This window comes from Limanda limanda, chromosome 22 (assembly GCF_963576545.1).
Source record: "Limanda limanda chromosome 22, fLimLim1.1, whole genome shotgun sequence".
NCBI lineage: Eukaryota > Metazoa > Chordata > Actinopteri > Pleuronectiformes > Pleuronectidae > Limanda > Limanda limanda.
Window position 1 is genome coordinate 13087512 of NC_083657.1, and position 20725 is coordinate 13108236.

General features: G+C 44.7%; 1 protein-coding gene across 10 annotated transcripts in view; it reads right to left on the bottom strand.

Moving 5' to 3' along the window:
- Nucleotides 1–5801: 5801 nt before the first annotated feature.
- The window catches only part of nlgn2a (neuroligin 2a), a 99301-nt gene continuing 84377 nt past the window's right edge, over nucleotides 5802–20725 (bottom strand). For all 10 annotated transcript variants that reach the window (XM_061066548.1, XM_061066546.1, XM_061066550.1 and 7 more), the window contains 5 exons: nucleotides 13576–13761; nucleotides 10205–10470; nucleotides 8662–8815; nucleotides 7210–7576; nucleotides 5802–6639 (listed from right to left, as the gene is read on the bottom strand). In XM_061066548.1, the coding sequence (XP_060922531.1) occupies nucleotides 5802–6639; nucleotides 7210–7576; nucleotides 8662–8815; nucleotides 10205–10470; nucleotides 13576–13761 (1811 nt within the window). The remainder of the gene's footprint in view (nucleotides 6640–7209; nucleotides 7577–8661; nucleotides 8816–10204; nucleotides 10471–13575; nucleotides 13762–20725) is intronic.

Below are 20725 nucleotides of genomic sequence, written 5' to 3' on the forward strand. Positions count from 1 at the left end.
AGTGGAGGGGAGCCGGACATCCAGCTGGCCCGCCGCATCTTGCGGAGAGAGAGTTTAAACTGCTGCTGCTCCACTGACTATAACAACGCCGCAATCATACAATTAAAAAATGCAATACAAACCGGAAGTATTCCAAGTATTCAGAATACGTTACTCAGATTAGTTAATGTAATGGAATACGTTACAGATTACATTTTTGGGCATGTATTCTGTATTCTGTAACGGAATACGTTTTGAAAGTATCCTTCCCAACACTGCAGCTCATACAGCCGGAGGACATTAGCAGTTCCCATGTGTCAACACGAATCAGTTGCTTTTTGTTAGTATCTCAACTGAGAAGCACCGGGGGCTTGTGTTGAGTGTAGCATGTTGGCCTGTTGGTCGTAATAAAACACTAACAGGGAGAGCTTTTGAGAATGGTGTCTATTGTTCCAAATGTGCTTCAGAGCTTTATATCAATATATCGATGTTAATGCTAATGCTAATGGCTAAGGTAGTTGCTTTCTTGGTTAGCAGTGCATTGTTTTGCTGTAACATCAGTTGCTAGCCTGGTTCAAGGACCAGCTGAGAATGTGTTTAATTACTAAAGGTTCGTCTGTTGATATTTACATCATTCAATTTTAGTCAAGGAAATTAACTCTAATATGTTGTTTGAAGCACACTTGTGTAACTGTACTGACTTTATGATCACTTTAGTGATGTGTAAAATTGTATTCCTTCGATATGAACATCGAATACAGTACATCAAAATGGCTATTTAAAAGGATTGAAAACGGATGTGTCACAGTTAAAGAGTGATAATTCATTGATACTGCTAAAATGTCTATTTTATTTTTTGTAATATATCGCGATTAATTGGTTAATGTCAAATGTTGTCAAGATAAATAGTTAATATCACTGTGACTGCAGTATGTTGTTATTCATATGGTTATACTGTACAGAAGGAGATGTTCCAAAAGAAGTCAGTGAGGTCTCATGTTGGAAACACAGGGAGAATAGAATAACTTACCTAGATCCAGCACATCCCTCATAAAAGAAATGAGAAACAATGAGGATGAAAGGACATAGAGTTTGAAGTTTCTCTAGGACAGCACATCTGTGTAGTTGCAGCCGGACAGAAAATGCACTAAGATTTCCTTCAGGAGAACGACACTTTCATATGTCAGAAAAAAAACCTGTACCGCGGGTACTGATGTCGTCAAATAATAATAATAAAAAAAAAAGAGTCAGGGTTCAGTGTGTAGAAGTTAGTGACATCTAGTGGTGAAGTTGTAGCTGAACACCCCCACACCACCCTCCCCTTCCAAACAGGAAAAAGAAAACCTTAGGAGGTAAAAACTCAAAAGGTCTTTAGTTTGTCCAGTGTGGACTACGGTAAAAAAACATGGCGGCCTCCGTAGAGAGGACCTGCTCCTGATATAAATATAAAGTACTTAAATATAAATGGCCCATGCTAGGGTAAAGAAAACTGCAATTCTCACAACTTTGAATTATTTGTAATAATAATCCAAACAATGGATGTTTGTTGTGTTGATGTGTTGCACTGAACAACACTTTTTGAAAAGTGAGCCTGTGCTGCAATTGCATAAATGTTAACAATAATGTTTTGGTGTGAATTCTGTTGCATTTGATACATTTTTAAAAAAATGTATGTGAATTTTTTTTCTCTTGGTGTGTTAATAATCAGATTCATGATAACTAAATAGAATAATATAATAATAATGAAGGAAATGTAATGGATCTGTAGGAGTTTTCTTCAATAACCAATAATTGTCTGAATAAAGAAACAAAATCAGAAGTCTGGCTATGAATGTCTTTAATGTTTCCCAGATCAGAATCACAGCATACAGTGTATAATAACTTCTAAAGTAAACAGAAATATCATCACCTCATTTATTTATATAGTTTTACTGTACTTTTTTTAATAATCATCTTTTTTTCTTAAACTCCATTATTTAACATTTTCTTCATCTCAAGTCTTGGGGTTTCTGAATTCAACAAAGAATTTTAAAAACAAGACAACAGGTGCAACTTCGCAAGCTGAGGATTTACGTGTTTGTGTTTGTCATTGTGAGTTGTTTACCATGTGCTTCCATGCATCACAAGCTCTGGCGATGGGCGAGCCTCAGGGCTGCAGTGAGCTACTTAGGCCCAGCGCGTGTCCACATACATACGACCAGATCCACTATGAAACATCATCGTCCGTCCCTCAACCAATTGGAACACGAGACTCTTTTCTGCTACATCTCGTCAGTGTAAGAGAAACACAACCTCCACAAACACATCGCAGCACACTGTGTGGAAGGGAGACGCTGGGCGGCAGGTGTGATGGCGTCGCTCGATGAGGATATGAGGCATCTAATGGTATCAAAGCCCTCATGTCTGTCCCACAAGTGATTGAGTGGCAACATGTAAACATTGCTACATGTGAAGTGAGCTGACATTTAACTGACCGCTTTTTTAAAAGTCCTGACCGTGACACTGGCCATTACATTAGTGAGCTGGCAAAAGGCAAAGCTGGCTTTCCTCAGTATTTGAGCCTCTGGATGTCACAGCAATCACACAGCACAGATTCATCAGGAGTGGGAGGATCGTTGAGAAACAAAACGATGGCAAAATTATGAGGGGGGGGGGGGACAAGACGAGTTGAGGCTTCGATGATCGCAAACCACATAATTTAGTAGCATGTTTCAAATTTAGTAATAGTTATATTAATTGGAAAACAGCTAATGCTAACTAAAGCATCTGTCGTGTGCTCTGTTGGGTGAGGGGGATCTGCTACAGTGTCTGATGATGCTACAGAATGCCCACGGTCATGATGGGCAATGCGAGAACAAGTTAGCGTAAACAAAATATGACTAAATGAACAGTGATTGGTGGTAAGCAACTTCCACTCACCAACTTATCTGTAGCCTCGAGCTTGAGGCCTTTTCTTTTTTGCAAACTGCACCTGTTGTCTTTTGTCGTCACAAAATAAGCATTTCATTCATTCACTCAAAAAGAAAAACGAAAAACAAACAAGAAACTTAATATTTACAAATATTTTGTCTGTTTGATTCTTACACTTAAAAATGTACAGTTTGGATCCTCCACCAGATGTCGTGTGTCTCTGTCCTGCCACCCGGTTTGGTTTCTTTTTTCTTCCCGTTTCCTGTTGGGCAGCCCTGTGGTGAATCTGCCGAAATAGCGCCCTCGAGTGTTGCTTTAGAAAATAGACCAAGGAATTGAAACAGACCAAACTGAACACCTGGTTTTCACCTCCAGCCGTGTCGTTGTAGCCGTGCTGTGGAGAGGTTTTCTTCACAACGCCCCGGGGCGAGTACAAAAGGGTTCACGTGGATCTGATCCCACAGATCCTCCGTCAGACTGAGTAGCGATGTGGCAAACTTTGCGGGTAGAAAGATGACCATGCCTTTGAACTTCCTCACTTGCTTCCTTCCTCCTCTCCTTTCCTTCTTCCGATATTGATTAACTGATACATTTAAGGCTGAGAGTCTGTATCCAATCTCCTCCCAATGTCTCGTCCCCGTGGCGTGCACCTTGCCTTGCGCCGCTGTCCTGTCGTCTGTTCCAGAGCACTGCCTGTCACACACCCGAGGCAGCTGTCTTGTGTTGAACATTGTGCACATTTTTCCCTTTTACAAAAACTCTTGACAAGAGCAGCCGGGCAATGTATACATCTCTCCCACACCACCCTGTTAGGCAGTTATATCATAGAAAACAAACAAACACAAGACAACACTGGTGACTAACTTCTCTCATACCGGGTGTAAGCTATCATTGGTTTCCTGTGGGCTCAAATACCAGCACATCAGTTCAGATAACATACTGTATTAATCACCCATTGTCCAGTATTATTTGAGATCCTTACCCCGCTACCCCCCCAAAAAAGAGAGGAATCAGAAACATTGGTTATCATGTGTGTTGCTTTTACCCTGTGTCGGAGACCTGAGCCCCGTTTTCATCCTGCAGGGGCCATGAAGGCCCACCGGTTCCCCTCAGTGTGCTTAGGAGTTCTCATTTACAACCGGTGAGCTCACGCAAACTTAACTCGCCCTTGTGCGCCAACACAATGGCGTGTGGCGCGGCGCTGACACAGTGAAGCCAGGTGTGTTGGAGTTTCGTGGTCACAGTGGGGTAGTTGCGGGCGATCACGTGGTCGTGGAGCGTCAGTCGTGTTGTACAGAGCTAGAGTCCTGATGGGGGAGGGGAGGGAGGGAGGAAGAGATGGAAGGAGAGAGGGGGAGGCAGCGGGAAGGAGCTCATTCTGGAGTCGAAATTTTTTACCGTGGGGGTCATCCTCCAGCCTGTTTGCCTTTCTATCTCCTTGCTGTCAAATTAGGTTGCACCTATGCCAATGTGAAGGAGCTCTGATACCACACACGCGCACACGCACACACACACATTAAAGAGAATATGCATGTGCTGGAATCAGGGGCGCAGACAGGAGAAGGAAGGTGCATGTAAAAGCGCAAGGGGGGGCTGTCGGTCTCCTCTTTGTTTCTCACGCTCGCTGAAATACAAAAATAATGTCGATCACGCCGGCTTCAACAACAGATCTGCTAACTTGAATAGAAAAGAAAAAAGCAGATGGACAGAGGAAGTAGCTACAGTTGCATGATGGGATAGCTGTGGGTGCTTTGCCCCCCCGGTTTAGAGAAATTCCCCTCCATGTGATCATGAAGGAAAGAAGGAACGGAAGAATGTGTTCACAGTTGTTGCTTTGACTCTAACATCTTCTGAGATTTGCAGGAATGATTGCTGGGAGGTGAGGTGGATTTTCTTCTTTCTTTTTTTTTGGGACTTACTTCAGGATTTCCTGTGATGCTCTCATTCTGTGAGGTTAAACAGACTGATATCCAAAGCGGACCGGTGTGATTTTTGAGTAGATTTGGGAAACGTGCATTGACAGATACAGTGTCCTATCCCCCGCCGTCATCTTTAAAAATAATTCATGCATAGATCCCCGCTGAGAAAACCCCTTTTATATACTTTCTGCTTTGTACACATTTATATATAACTATATATAATATCATTTCTCTATATCTATATTTTCAGAAAAAATTCGTTCCACAAGAAACAACGATTAAACAAATGATTGAAAAAAATTAAAATAAAATAAAAACACAATCGAGGGCCAGTTTGGCACTTTGTCATGAGAACACACAGCATCTGTTAGTTGACAGTAAATGGGAATAGTCAAGAATTTTGTTTAGGTTAGTTTTTTTTCCCCTCCCTTGATGAGAACGCAAACACAGAAGTACATACTTGGCACCAAGAATGCTGGTAGAACAAAATATCAGATATCTGTCTTTTCATAGCTTTATGCCAACTGTATGCACTCAATGTCCCCTCCTAGTGCTCAGTACAGTAGAGCAAAGGGGGGGAGAGAGAATCGCATGTTGAATGAGAGGAACAAAAGCAGGGATAAGACACAGATGTAGAAAAAGAGAACGATATATGCACGTAATACACCAGTGAGAGAAAAAAGAGATGACACTAAAGTAAAAGCACATGTCCCCTTTGACAAATGTCAGAGGGCTTCAGTCTGGAAACAGCAGACTTTCTTTGAAAACAGTATCTGTAAAAGATCTAAACCGCCCCCAACTGGTCGTCTGCTGCCGTGCAGTTCAGTTGCTTCTCCCCGCGGCGCCAGTGGAGGGAGCTGCTAAGTTTGACAGCACATGAGGAGTAAGAGCATAAGAGAGCAGAGAGGCCCACATCTAGAGGCCTCCCTCCTGGATCAGTAGCACAGCCAGTCTTCCTGGTCCTCGGGTGGTGCTGTGTCAGGGCAGTCCCTACTATACCCTGGTTGTGGAGTGGGGGTGGGGCAGGGTGTTGTTGTGGCCAGTGGAGGGGAAGGTGTTGAAGGCATGAAGAGGCTGCATGCCGGTGATGGTGCTGGGGATCATGGTGATGGTGTTGGGCGTCATCAGTGGCACGTCATCCGGAGCGCGGCGTAGTGCCAGCGTGTAGTCGGGCGGGCAGGCGGGTCGCAGGATGTCGTGGGGCCGGAGAGGCTCCATGTCGTGGTGCGAGTCGTGCTCCGAGTGCTTCATCTGTAGGGACATGATCTCCTCCTCCTGACTGTGAGCGAGGTCGTTGGCCGGGCCGCCCCGCTGGGGAGACAGCCGGTGGCGCCGCATCTCGTGTCGCTTGTCGCGCTTGTAGTAAAGGGCGGCGAAGGCCAGGATGTTGAGGAAGAGGAGCGATGCACCCACGGCGACTGTCACGCTAAGCTCAGTGGAATAGTCCCTCATGTCTCCGGGAAAGAGGTCCTGGTGTGGACGCTCAGAACCCTCGGGCTCCATTTCAGAGGGGAACGTAGGGTAGGGGTGACGGGTGGTGGTCCGAGGGCCCGGTGTCCTGGACCAGGGTCCGTTATTGCCCTGGCGAGGGCCTGCCGGTGAGCGGGTAGTGGTGGGGAACAGCACCTCATGTAGACTGTGGAGGTGGGGAACTAATTCCAGCCAGAAGGCCACCTTGTTGGCCCTGTAGTTGTCTCTAACACGAGGTTTTAAGCCTATGTGGAGGTATTGCTTGTCCTTTGAGTTGAACTTGGTCCAGATGACCTCCTCAAAGCGGTTGGGCTTGGTGTGAATGAACTTGGTGTCCTGCGGGACTGGCAGGTTGGGATCCCTAGTGGACGACAGAGGCAGAATCTCAGTTATAGGTTTCAAGTCAAGATCTTAATCAATCTGGTTTAAGGATTTCTTCACTGTGTAGATTTAAACAAGACTGTCCAATTACAACTTTACACGACTCGACTAGAGAAATCAGCCCCCCCATCAGAAGCTGCTTTCAGACATGCACTGAACTCCGGAGATCCTCCAGACATTCTCTGTATGTGAGAACGCAAATGGCCGAGTGAGAGGCTCTGTCATTTTTCCGTCCTCCCACAGCCGTGCCCACAGAGGAATTTCCCCAGTTTCCCAGCCCAGCCCCCAAATAAAAAAGAAAGAATTTCAGAATGAGCCTGTGTGATAAAACAGCAGGAAATTCTCCGAAAGGATTCACCGAAAGCTACAATTTGATGTCTTTTCAATGCAAAACTGAGAAAATAAAAGAGGTGCGTAGAAGAGTTCATGTCTGAAAACAGCTATAGTGTGCATCTTTATTAACACACACTTTAACTCTACTAGCAGCACCACAGAGCGAAAAGAAATTAAAAAGATACCATTTTTATATAAAAAGTTCGGCAAAGCCTACCCAGTCTTGGCAAAGTTGGTCCAGTAGGTCATGACCACGGCACTCAGCATGACGTCATTCTTCGAGAAGTTGCACGGGAACAGATCCGTGGCGCCGATCATGGGCACACCGAACACATACGGTATCTCATCTCCGTGGGCGGCGTCGGCCCACTCGGGTCGTGTCTCCGTCTGGCAGTGGTGGTAGAAGGTGTAAAAGTAAACCGGGGACTGAAACTCAGCGTGGAGCTTGGCGGTGGCCACTGCCGGCGCCACCCACTGGTGGTCTGTAAACAGAGCGAGGAGGGTCTTCCTCCGCATGTCGCCGTTGTCCCTGTCCGCCCAGTCGGTGTACATGAACTTAATGGTCTCCCTCAGGATGTCTTTGCCTGGAGGATAAGATGTGGGAGAGGAAAAGGGACACCATGTTTAAAAAACCTGTGTGTACCCCCTTATCAATTGGAATGACTGATAGAGAACAGCACATCAGTGGTGGGTGTGTTTGCATGTGCTGTGTGTGTGCGGGATAGAAAAAGAGGAGAAGATGTGCCTCTCAGCGTCCAGAATGAGATTGAGCGTGACTGTGTTATCCAAATGTGCCTGTATTTTGACTGTGGCCTCGCTGTGAGGGGTCTGCAGGTTGATCTGTGAGGAACAACGGCACTGTGATTAGGAGCTGGCTGCCTGGGGGATAATGAGAGACAGCAGTAATTCCCACAGAGCCTGAAAGGCCACAACGCAGACCCACCACGGTGACAGATAATCTCAACGACATGCGGCGTCTTCAGTATGCGTTGATTCGTTCTCCGGGCTCACGTTTGTATCTCGTCGTATTCTTGGCCCACACAATGTTTTCAAGACCTTCAAATCCACAGGGAGCTACTGTAGATGTCTATTTGTTGAGAGGATATATTAATGTCAACTATATTTATATTTACTTTGCTTGAGTGGATTTATTTTTGGGTAGTTCTCACTTGCTCCACTGCAAATATCTCTACTTTCTAGTGCGAGGCATTTTTACAGTGCATAGCGTTACATGTTGACATTTATCTTTTCTAAAACTAAAGGGGATTGGATCCACTGATCAAACTGATCCATCGATCCACCAATCAGAGTAAGCAGGTAACAGTAGACCCCGCCTCCTTCAACGAGACTCAGCCGTAATGATGCAGTAGACCATAGCTTTAGGGAATAGCTTACACTCTGCACATACTTTTAAGTACATTTAAAAGCAAGTACTTACTTACTTTTACACAGGTATTAAAGTTAATGTTCTACTTTTGCTAGAGTACATTCTATTTATTTGGCTATTTTTTTACACTTTTACGTAAGTAAGTAAGTAAAATGTTTGATTAATTCCTCCAACCCAGGACCTAGCAAACATATTTATTAAAGTAAATTTTGTGAGTAACCAATACAGTTCACCTTTACAGCTATACATAAAAACTAAACAAAAACAGTTGGCGTTCCAGACCTTCAGGGTATCCGTAGAGGTTATCGACGAAGTTGGAGATGGTGTAGTCGAACGCCGCGGCCGAGATGCCATCGTTGTCCTCGCTGTCATCCACGAACTTCAGCCCCTCACCTTGGTTCACTCCTATGAGGATGTCGTAGTTGAGGAACTCCCCCTGGTGGTGCGATAAGGGGAAAAAGTGCTGAAATTGCTTTCCCAGTATTTTTTTAGATAATCAAAATTCTAACTTCCCTACAGCCACAGATGATGCTGAGCTTTAGGTGATATTCATGCCAGGAAATGTTAACCCATGTCTTATCATCTCTTTGAATGAATAAGACATGGGTTAATTTTGTAATACTAGCCTCCATCATCACACAAGAAGTACCTCAAAGAGAAGCTCTAAACAACTTTCTTCAGGTTTGGCTACAGAGTTCTACACAGTGTCAATTAAACAGGTCTGTTTGTGATGGGCTTCATTTTTTGGCCCTCAAATGCTCACGTCTAATTATTTCTCACAGATCCTCAAATGTCTTGGAGAGCAACTGAGTTTGGTCCCTCGAAAACATAATGTAATAAAGTATCTGCAAAAGTCACACTTCATCCAGTGTCTGTGACATTGAGGATCTCGAACCTGGATGTAAGAAGATGATGTGGGAAATAAGGAAGAAAAGATACAATGAAATTCTCCTATATAAAATAGATTGTCATTATTTGAAAAAAAACTTCTACCTATCCAGACATCTTCAAGTTATTCACTCTCTGATAGAACTGCTCCCAGTATTGTGCACTTGCACCCCCTAGTGACGGTATACATGTATTGAAGGATGCCAAGCAAAAAGGTTGTGCATCACAGGCCTGTGTACATGACCACAGTCGTTTTTCACTGTGTTTTTGCAGGGGATCACACTAGCTGGTAAATGTCACCACCAGAGCACAACTCATGCTCACACTCTGTATGGGAGTTTCTCTTCTCTTTATTTAAAAGCGTGGTCTTTCAGATTGAGAGCAGAACTTATTAATTTCAATACCTTGACTCTGATTTATCCTGCTTTTGCTCGGAATTCCTCCAGCTTCAGCTCTTCTCCTCGAGGCACGCGAAAGAAGCCTCCCCTCTGTTTTTTTTCTTCTGCTCTCGGATTTTATTTGTGCAACGAGTCCGTCAAAATATTTGTTTGTTGTGTTGTTGAGCTGCTGGTTAAATGAGTTTAACCATCGAAGCCCAGTCTCTTCAGAAACATTATTGAATTTCTTCGACAAATATAAAAGGTTACAAGAGGAAATCGTACAATAAAAGATGTACGTACATAGGAGAAATCCAAGGGCAGACGTTTCACTCAAGCTCAGATGCAGAGTAAGCTCGAGGAAAAGAGCTGAAGCTGCAGCACAGGAAATCTAAACTCAACCGGGTGATATTCGAATGCGAGGTCGAGGTTTTGAGCGAGAGCGTTACAAAATCTGAATGCAAAAATCAATAAGGCCTCTACATTGAAAGACCGCTTCTTGAATAAAGAGACGTAAAAAAACAACATAACCCTGCAGTAATATTGTCATGTTCCCTCACCTGCTGCATGAGGATCTCAGGATCGTCGGGCACCACGTCGCCATCCACCACAGGGCCAAAGGCAATGTGGTAGCGGGCTGGCTGGATGTCCTGGTCCACCAGCTCCCTGAAGTTCTTGCGTCTCAGGCAGTCGACCAGGTCGGCCGTCTCTGTGTAGGTGCAGCCCACCTTCCGGGCCAGGATCTTGGTGTACTTGAGGGGCTGGTAGTTGACAGACCAGCTGGAGATGGCCGTTCCACTCTGGGCTATGGCCCTGTGAAACAGACCTACAAAGGACAGATGGAAAAGAAGCTAAATTATTATAACGCGCAATAACTTAGGATTTTTTTTTGTTGTGATTTCAATTTCTTTGCCTTTTTGCAGGCAGGATGTAACCACATGTAAAGCTGTTTGACTGAACATCTGTGAGAAAGGATGAAGCGAGATGATTTGATGTGCATTGCCTCTCTTTGTCTATTTATAATCATTTCATCACTGTCACTGGAGCCAAACTGGCAGATCAGGAATGGAACTACAGAAAACATCACAGATAAGAGCCTGCTATGGTGCTGTAACTCAGTCAAATGGAGACAGGGACTAAGCTTATAGGTGAAAGACCGCTTTTCCTCTTTCTTTCCTCGGCGCTCGCTCAGCTGTTTGTCTGCTTCTCTTGGTGTCTCCTTTTTCTCTGTCTCCTTAGTTCTGCGTGTCCTGAGCTGTTTGAACCACTCAAGCGGGCCCCAAGGGGCCGGCTGCCTGGCTCGTTTCAGCATGCGCTATTTTTTTCTTTCTCTACCCTCTCCTGGGCTCAAGATTGGTCAGTTAATTATTAAGCAGACCCGCAGAGCCCCCCTCTCTCCCTGGGAAATCAATTACAGTAAGAAGTAGCTCGGAAACAGCTATACCTAGAAGGGGGAGCTGGGTATTATTTCATTCAAAATAAGTTTCTTTGTCCAAGTGCCTCTTGCCTTCCCTGCTCAATACCTTCCTCTACTTGACTACTTCTCTGTTCGGATATACCAGACCAGAGAGTTTTATTTTCTCTTTCCTCAGCGTTACCTCAGCAAACATCAACCTTTCCCGTCCTCCCTCCTCTCCTCGTGTTTCCCTAAACATTAGATACCACGGATACCGTCGTTCCCCTCTCTTATCCCCCACCTTCCATCATATCAGTATAATTTTACAGTCCCTCACTCCATCCCGTCTGCCATTTCCATCCTGCTATCCATCCTGCACATGTCTGCTGTCGGGCTTGATTTGTGATGCTGTGTTGTTGACATGATCGGTGTCCCTTGCGGGTGCAGACGACAGACTGCTTACCTGATGGGGGAAAGGGGATGGGGGGGTGGGGGGGTTGCATGACAGACAGGCGACGTCAAGTGGGCTGATGTTACACCGTTAGATGATGACGAAGACGATGATGATGGGGTGATGACAAAGCAGAGGCATTTGAGTGGACCGGCAGCAGGGGGGGTGGGTGGGTGTCAGTGACAGAAGACAAGGGAGTTAATACAAGGTTTCTGTTACGGTTCCTTTTTTTTCCTGAAATATTTCGCAGAGGCTGTTTGCGAGAACACAAATGTAAGAATTAGTTGCTGTGGAAGTAAAATGACAGAGTGAGCTCAGGTGGAATTTTCTGACATTTTTCAACTTTTCCAGATGTGCTAATATTGTCAACAGAGCCTGGTTTTCAGAGCTTGCAATATTCATCTTCAACGATGCAGTCCTTTTGCAATTTATGGCCAATGTCATACTAACTATACAACCAAAGGGGTCCTAGGTGGGATTTAAAGGTTGGGTGGGCCTAGGTTAAAAAGAAGGGTTAGCAGACATAAGTTTAATTATAGAGGTTTTATTATATGGATAATGTGAGATGGCAGTGGACTCAAGCTTTGACGACTCATATTTGTTTTCATGGCACATCTATGTGAACAGAACGAGTCAAAATTAGAGATGTATCAGACGTCTGCTTTGTGCTTCAGACACACACACACACACACACACACACACACCCCCACCCACCCACCCACCCACACACACACACACACACACACACACACACACACACACACACACACACACACACACACACACACACACACACACACACACACACACACACACACACACACACACACACACACACACACACACACACACGCGCACAGAGCGAGCGGTGATTGAAATAGATGTGCGGTTCTGTGAACATACTCCTTCTAATCTCTCTTTCTTTTCACCCACCATTTCTTCCCTGTTGCTGTCGTTTGTGTGTGTGTGAGATGGAAGATGAAACGAGGAGAGAGATAGTGAGTGGGAGTCGTCAAGCTCCGCGGAGAACAGAGCAGATGCGATCGGAGGAGGACAGCTTTGAGAGCAGCGTGATCAAAGGCGGGCGAGCGCGCGACCATTTGGCTGCGGGTCGTCAGCCTCACTGATCTCAATTCAGATCAAAGTCGACTGGACCACAGGCCTGTTCTCCTTTGGTGGTGCAATGTTAACACTTAGCCCCTCAGGGTGTGTTGTTGATAATGGAGAGCATTAGGTCAGATAGATGTGGGATAAAACCTCTCTGCTGCAGAGCAGTGGACCGTTAACAGGGCCAGGAGGAGTGTCAGGTCAGGTAATGTGCAGTAATGTGGGAGCTCCAGTGTCATTAATCCTCCATAGAGATCAAACTGGATGAAATCTGGACAAACTCATTGGCCACGCCACAGCTCAACCGATGAGCAGTGTTTTACCTTGAGCATACAAGTGTCAGGACCTAATGAATTCTTCACTGGATGCTGCTAGCTGAGTTTCCATCTGACCATGGATCCCACCATGGCCAAAGGAGAAGGACAAAAGTAATTCCATCAGCAAATACATGATCAATGTTGAATAAGTCAAGCATCGCCATCAGTTTTCAGCAAATATAAAGAAAAAATAATGCTCTGTAGGTAGAGATTAGTAAAACATTGAGGCTACATCCACATTACTACCTTTTCGTTTGAAAACAAAGCATCAACTCTACAGACACGCCTGGCGTCCAGGCTTCTCCGGAGTTTTAGAGCTTCTTAAATGGAGAAGTCTGGAAATGCTCTACTGCTGTAGGAGATGATCAATTAATAGAGCAATCTGCGACCAATTACCAAATGCTTCCTGTGTACATCGGCACGCGCATGTCAAGTGCACGTGGGTGGTCAGGTGTTACACATTTTCAGGCATGTTAGTATAGACGGGGATTACAACTGATACTTTGGTTTGAAAAACGGCGTTTGGAGTTTTTGTGTTAACATATCTTCATAACGTAAAGATACAGAAAGGACAAAAATGCAGATAGATGGTTGAGGAGACGGATGAACATAAATGGATGCTGTACCAGAACAAGCAAATAACAGAGGGTCTCCAATTACCCTCGGAGTGGTGCGAGAGGATGAGGAGGTTGACGCAGGACGCCCCAGCTCCGGAGCCGAAGATGGTTATCCTCTCCGGGTCTCCGCCGAAGTGCCCGATGTTCTCATTGAGCCAGCGCAGCGCCTGGATCTGGTCCAGCAGGCCGTAGTTTCCCTTTGCAGACTGGTCACCGGTGCTGAGAAAGCCTGGATACAAAGAGACAAGAGAGAAAGACAAGAAGACATTAGTATTATGGAGTAATAACTGGAGGTGGCTACAAAATATCTGCGAGACTGGGCACTGGCGCTCTTGGAGACGGATAGAGAAGAACCAAAGTTTATCTTTATTTGTGCAATAGATTAGCTCCACATAAAATCGAATGGTAGAGGACCACCTTAAGACGTTGAAAGTTTATTATACGCCTTTTTGGAAAGACAGCGCAGATTTGGGAGTGGCAATATAAGTTGTTACTGTCTGTACAGTTCAGCTGCCCAGTCTCTCCGATGCAACTGGCATCCAGAGTCCATCCATTAACTTTCTATGCCTCTTAAAGGGCCATGGGGGAGCAGGAGCCAGCCCATAGCAGAGCCAAACACACACACACCCACAAAGCCTTTCATGCACACTTTCACACCTAAGGTCAATTTAGAGTCTCCAATTAACCTGCACCAATCTGCATGTCTTTGAACTGGGAACCTTCCTGCTGGGAGGTAACAGTGCCCATTTCCCATTTCCATCACAAATATAATCTGAAGCTTCAGTACCTGTCTGTCAAACGTTCCGTACTTGTTCTTGTAACTTTCTGTATTTGTCTCTGACTGTGTGTGTGCTGGATGAATCCCTTTTCATTGCAGACAAAAGCCGGATATTAGCTGGTGTTAGTGGTTTTTTTCACCAGTGGGAAAGGGGCTTTGCAGAAATGTGCGCTGTCTAATGCCGTTGAGCCGGGAATGTTACAGAAACGCACTCACAGTTACAGCGGCATGCACATAGGTGACCCTAATCTGAATCACTCCAGTGACTGGATTACAAGTGATGACACATGATGCCTAGAATTAATGCCCTCTTTACATGTCCTGCAATTTTTCTTACTGTTAACAAATCCCAGATAAAGACTACAACCAACATTGAGCTGATTCTATCGACTAGTGTTGTGTGTGTATTAAGCTTGTTCCTCTGTGCTCTGTTGTCATCAAGAAATGATTCAAACCCATCAGAGATGTGTTCCTTCATAACCATGAGCAGGGACACTGTAGTTTAGCCAACATCTGCCTCTCATGATCACTGCTGAGTGTCTTCGATTGATCCACCAAAGACCCTAAATCTTTTTCTCTTTAAGTGCCCATTAACTGGAAGGCTCTCGGATCCTAATGGGACTCCTAATTAGAGCTTTATTAAAGGCAGGTGCACTGGTAAGGTCATCAATTATACCGCTACAGTCGAGTTTACACAAGTGAGTACAGTGAGCTCCTAGTATCTGCTGTAACACAAATATACAGCATGTTGCTGCTATGGGAACCTTAAGAAGGAGCTGGTTATTTCCAGTGGGACCCAAGATAAAGTCACGCAGCAATAGTGGATGGAAATTCACCTTTGTTCATATTACGTTGCCAAGATATGGAAATGTGTAGGGTACAATGTATGGGTCCAATATTATAGCAATATTATTTGAGTGTGTGTGTAGAGAGTTGTGTCACTGTATTTCAATCCTTGTGGGTAAAATAGGTTTGGCAAATGTGTAAAATAAACCTCAGAGGTGTATTCTGTATTCAGTGTGTGCATAATCAGATTTGTTCACATGTAAACAATCTGTAAACGTGTAATATGTAAGTGCGGCAAGTGTCGTATACTTGTAGACAAATCTGTAAATTCTCTAATACATCATTGGCCCAATAAAAAAGTTGGATATTAATTTATAGTGACAGAGAAACATTGTATTGACAACACAAAACCATTACACAAATACAGAATACAAAATAATTACACTGGCCACACTTCAGCAGACATGCCAACATTACATTATTACATTACATTACATTACATTTCATTTAGCTGACGCTTTTATCCAAAGCGACTTACAATAAGTGCATTCAACCCTGAGGGAACAAACCAAGAACAACAAGAATCAAGACAGTAAAATTTCTTCGAAATAAAGCAAAACTACAGAGTGCTATAAGTAAGTGCCATTTTAGTGCTACCAAAGTGTTAGTTTTCAAAAGTGGTTAGTGTTTTTTTTTTTTTTTATTCAAGGTACAGTCGGAAGAGGTGTGTTTTTAGTTTTCGGCGAAAGATGTGTAAACTTTCAGATGTCCGGATGTCGAGTGGGAGCTCATTCCACCATTTAGGAGCTAGGACAGCAAACAGTCGTGATTTTGATGAGTGTTTAGCTCGCAGTGAAGGAGGAACGAGTCGTTTAGCTGAAGCAGAGCGGAGAGAACGTGCTGGTGTGTAGTGTTTGACCATGTCCTGGATGTAAACTGGACCTGATCTGTTTACAGCATGGTATGCGAGTACTAGTGTTTTGAACCGGATGCGGGCAGTCACTGGTAGCCAGTGTAGGGAGCGGAGGAGCGGAGTAGTGCGAGTGAATTTAGGTTGGTTAAAAACCAGTCGAGCTGCTGCATTCTGGATGAGCTGCAAAGGTCGGATGGCAGTAGCAGGTAGACCTGCCAGGAGGGAGTTACAGTAGTCGAGGCGTGAGATGACCAGGGCCTGGACCAGAACCTGCACCGCCTTCTGAGTGAGAAGGGGGCGTATTCTCCGGATGTTGTAAAGCATGAATCTACAGGACCGCGTTGTTGCAGTAATGTTGGCAGAAAGGGAGAGTTGGCAGTCGAGTGTCACACCCAGGTTCCTAGCAGTCTGAGTGGGGGTCAGCACGGAGTTGTCAAAGTTAATAGTCAGGTCATGGGTGGGAGAGTTTGTCCCTGGAAGGAAAAGTATTTCAGTCTTGTCAAGATTAATCTTCAGGTGGTGAGCGGTCATCCACTGAGAGATGTCAGTCAGACAGGCAGAGATTCGAGCTGCTACCTGTGTTTCTGATCGGGGAAAAGACAGGATTAGTTGGGTGTCATCAGCATAGCTATGGTAGGAAAAGCCATGTGAGTGAATGACAGAGCCGAGAGTGTTGGTGTACAAAGAAAAGAGGAGAGGACCCAGGACCGAACCTTGAGGGACCCCAGTAGTGAGAGGACAAGGTTCAGAAACAGATCCTCTCCAAGTTACCCGATAAGTGCGTTCGTTGAGGTAGGAAGAGAGCAGGGAGAGGGCAGAGCCTGAGATACCCAGGTCCTGAAGGGATGAGATCAGGATCTGGTGGTTCACTGTGTCAAATGCAGCAGAGAGGTCTAGAAGGATAAGGACAGAGGAGAGAGAATCTGCTCTAGCAGTGTGAAGCTGCTCAGAGACAGCAAGGAGGGCAGTCTCAGTTGAGTGACCTGCCTTGAAACCAGACTGGCGAGGGTCAAGAAGATTATTGTGGTTCAGATAGGAGGAGAGTTGATTAAAGATTGCACGCTCGAGAGTTTTGGAAACAAAGGGAAGAAGAGAGACAGGTCTGTAGTTATTTACTGCAGACGGGTCGAGGGTGGGTTTCTTCAGGAGAGGATTTACTCTTGCCTCCTTCAGAGATTTAGGGAAACAGCCATTTGAGAGGGAAGTGTTGATAAGATGAGTAAGAAAAGGAAGAAGGTCAGGAGCAATAGACTGGAGAATGTGAGAAGGGATGGGGTCAAGGGGGCAGGTGGTCGGGCGGGCAGAGGATACCAAGGTCAGAACTTGATTGGGAGACAGAGGGGTGAAAGAGGAGAGCGAAGGGGATGAAGATGAAGTTGATGGAGGTGTGGTTCTAGAAGGAGGATCAGAAAAAGAAGATCGTATGTCATCAATCTTTTTTGTAAAGTAGTTGACAAAGTGGCTTGGTAGAAGGGAGGAGGGAGGAGGGGGACTGGGGGGGTCGAGGAGGTTTGAAAAGATGGAGAAGAGTTTTTTGGGGTTAGAAAATGAGGATTGAATAGTAGTTTGGTAAAAAGTGCTTTTGGCTGTGGAGATAGAGGCAGAAAAAGAGGAGAGAAGAGACTGATAGGCGAGCAGGTCGTCCAGGTGTTTAGATTTCCGCCATTTCCTTTCTGATGCTCGCATAGTGGCTCTGTCGGCACGCACCGAGTCAGTCAACCACGGAGCTGGGGAGGACTGGCGGACCTGTCGTGACATAAGAGGGCAGAGAGAGTCAAGAGACTCTACAACACTTTGTAGTAAGAGCCAATCTTTGGATAAGACGCCACCTTGTGGCAAATTCTCCTACCCAACATTGAATACTATGTCTGAAACTATAATACAGAACAATAAAATAAAAAAAGGCTGATGCATGAAAAAAATGACATGAATATGTTAAGACCGTCACTGCGGCCCTGAGAACGATTTATATACAAACACGTACTGTACATATATACTAATGATGACTATTTCAATATCTCCTTGTATATAACGCACAAATACAGAATATATCCTTGTGCAATCATCCTGTGCCACTGCACTTTACCTAAGTACACTTCTCTAGAAGTAATATTTCCATCTGTAGTGAGAAGATGAAGGTATGTACAAATTCTATGTATTTTATCTTGTTTTATTATCTTTTTTATTCTATTTTAATACTGTCACTTTTCGGCCTCATTCTGAATATCTGCTGCAGTAACAAGTGAATTTGGGTTGAATAGAGTTCATCTTATCTTATCTGAAAGTGGTCCATAAAATGTAAAGGAATATGTTGATTTGGGCCGCTGACATTTCATATGATTTACAGTTTCATTTGTTCAAAAAGGATTGTGATGCCTTTAAGCAGTAATATGCTGCATTTATGCTTAAGGGCTTATATCACATGGAGTCCACAGCATTAGGGAACAATTACTCTTCATCCTGCAGCCAAAGGCCACTGATAGTCATCGTCGCAAATGATCCATACAAACAAAGGGGATCGAAGCACATGTTGTGAGGCCACCGTGCATTTCCTGACAGCACAATTACACACAAGTAAGGCTGCATGTGTGAGTGCATCCATTTAGGCAAAGACAAGAAAGAGGCAAATAAGCTGCCTAATGCCACCAATGCAATCACCATGATATATCATTATGCTTATAGGGCCAGGAAATAAGATAATGAATGCAAAGCATAGCAATACTTCCATGTCAGCGTTGTTTCTTGCTTTAAATGTAAGAGCAGTGGTTAATGTAAAGTCCAGAGATTATGAAAAACTGTTTTTTTCATTATTTCAAATCAAAATCACAACTCGATTACTGCAACAGCCTTTTCTCTGGTGGAAATCAGAAAACCCGGAAGTCTGTACACAATTCAGCAGCTCGGCTAATAACTAGAGATATGATCATATCACACTTTACATTGGATCCCTGTTTGTTTTAGGATTGATTTTCAATTTTTTTATTGATTACTTTTAAGGATCTTCACGGTCTGGCTCCAGGCTATATCTCCGATCCTTTTATTCCTTGTGTACCTCTGCACAGCTTTGGATCTTTGGTTGAGGGTCTGCTGTCACTTCTTAAGGAGCACTAGTAACAATTTTCAAATATCTAAAAACATACTTTTTTTCCCGGAGGCATATTCCTGATTTTACTTGGGGGGCCAGGTTAATGTTAATATTCTTATCATTTCTGTACTTTCTTCTGTATTTTAACATTTATCTGCTTGTTGTGCAGCACTTTGCACTTTGTGTTGAAAACTAAGTGCTCTATGAATAAAGTTATTATCATTTTGCTTTTTAGTGAAAGTCCCTGCAGGAAAAGGTGCCGTGCTGGTGGGACATCAAACTACTGAAGCGACTGAACAGACCCAGCAGACATGCAGGATCCTGACGTTCTCTTGTCTTTCCTGCGCCTTCACGCTGCGTCCGTCCGACTGGGAGTCAGTGTACAGCAGCAGGCCACTTCACCCGGTCCTCTGTAATCTGATAAAAGGCTTGAGAAAACAGGGGAGCCGGTTAAAATGCGGCAAAGCGAGATGAAAGCCCGGCGCTGCATGAATTGCCTTTAAAATGGCCGTGGTGAGGAGAAGTGGTTAGAAGGGGTGAGGGATGGGGGGGGAGAGAGAGGCGGAGAGAGAAAGAGGGAGAGGAAAGGAGAAGGAGAGAAGGATAGTGGGTGTTCTGTGAGTCCCGGATAGAGGCACAGTGTTTCATCTGCCTCCAAGACACCAGGGGTTGGTGCGCACACGCACACACACACACGCACGCGCACACACACACACAGATCAAAGGCTGACACTACAGAGAAGACTGCCTCCTTTTCTCTCCATCTCCCTGTCTTTTCCACACACGCAGAAACAGGCGCACTTACACACCAAGATGGGAGATAACGCAAATGCACACTTGCACGTGTAAACAGGACGTACACAAAGAGGCCGTGTATTATCATACAAACATGCCGGTGCCTACACAGACTCCGATACGTGCCCGTTTTCTATTCTATGTCTATTTCGATCGAGCACACACTTTTGGGCGCCTTTCCCACATTCACAACGAAGCAGCAATGAGCCTTTCATGTGTCATCAGAGAGCCTTGAGATTACATAGGACCACTGTGCATGTACAGGTTTGTTGTGCACGTGCAGTCGTGTGTGTGTGCATGCGGAGGTGCGTGTACGTTGGGCTTTCATTAGGATTTGTGTGTGGCTGCTGGATGACAAACGGCGGTTCTGTAGCCCAATTAATGCTTCTGCGTCAAAGCTATGCCGTACGTACGCATGTAGGTGCACGTGAGTCACGTTGCAAATACATATACCGATATGCTAGTGGCGGTAGAGTTTCTATGCTGGGGTTTATTGTCTTGCGGTTTCTGTTGCGCTTATTTACAAATTCTCTGGCGTCTCTGTTTACTTCAGAACAATGGCGCGTAAGGTACATGTCTATGCATAGGCTACGGCAGGGGTCTTCAACGTTTTTCAGGCCAAGGATCCCCAAACATGTGGAGATATGGAGCAGGGACCCCCTACTATATATATTGTATAAAAATTGTGTTTTATATTAAACTGGGCCTAGTGCCATGTATAAACATAGCTACCCTGTTATTGTGCATTCAATACTAAGCTATTCAAATATTACACGGGTTCATATATTCATGTTTTTAATTTAAACATGTGCAAGGTACAGGGTGGCCATGCCACT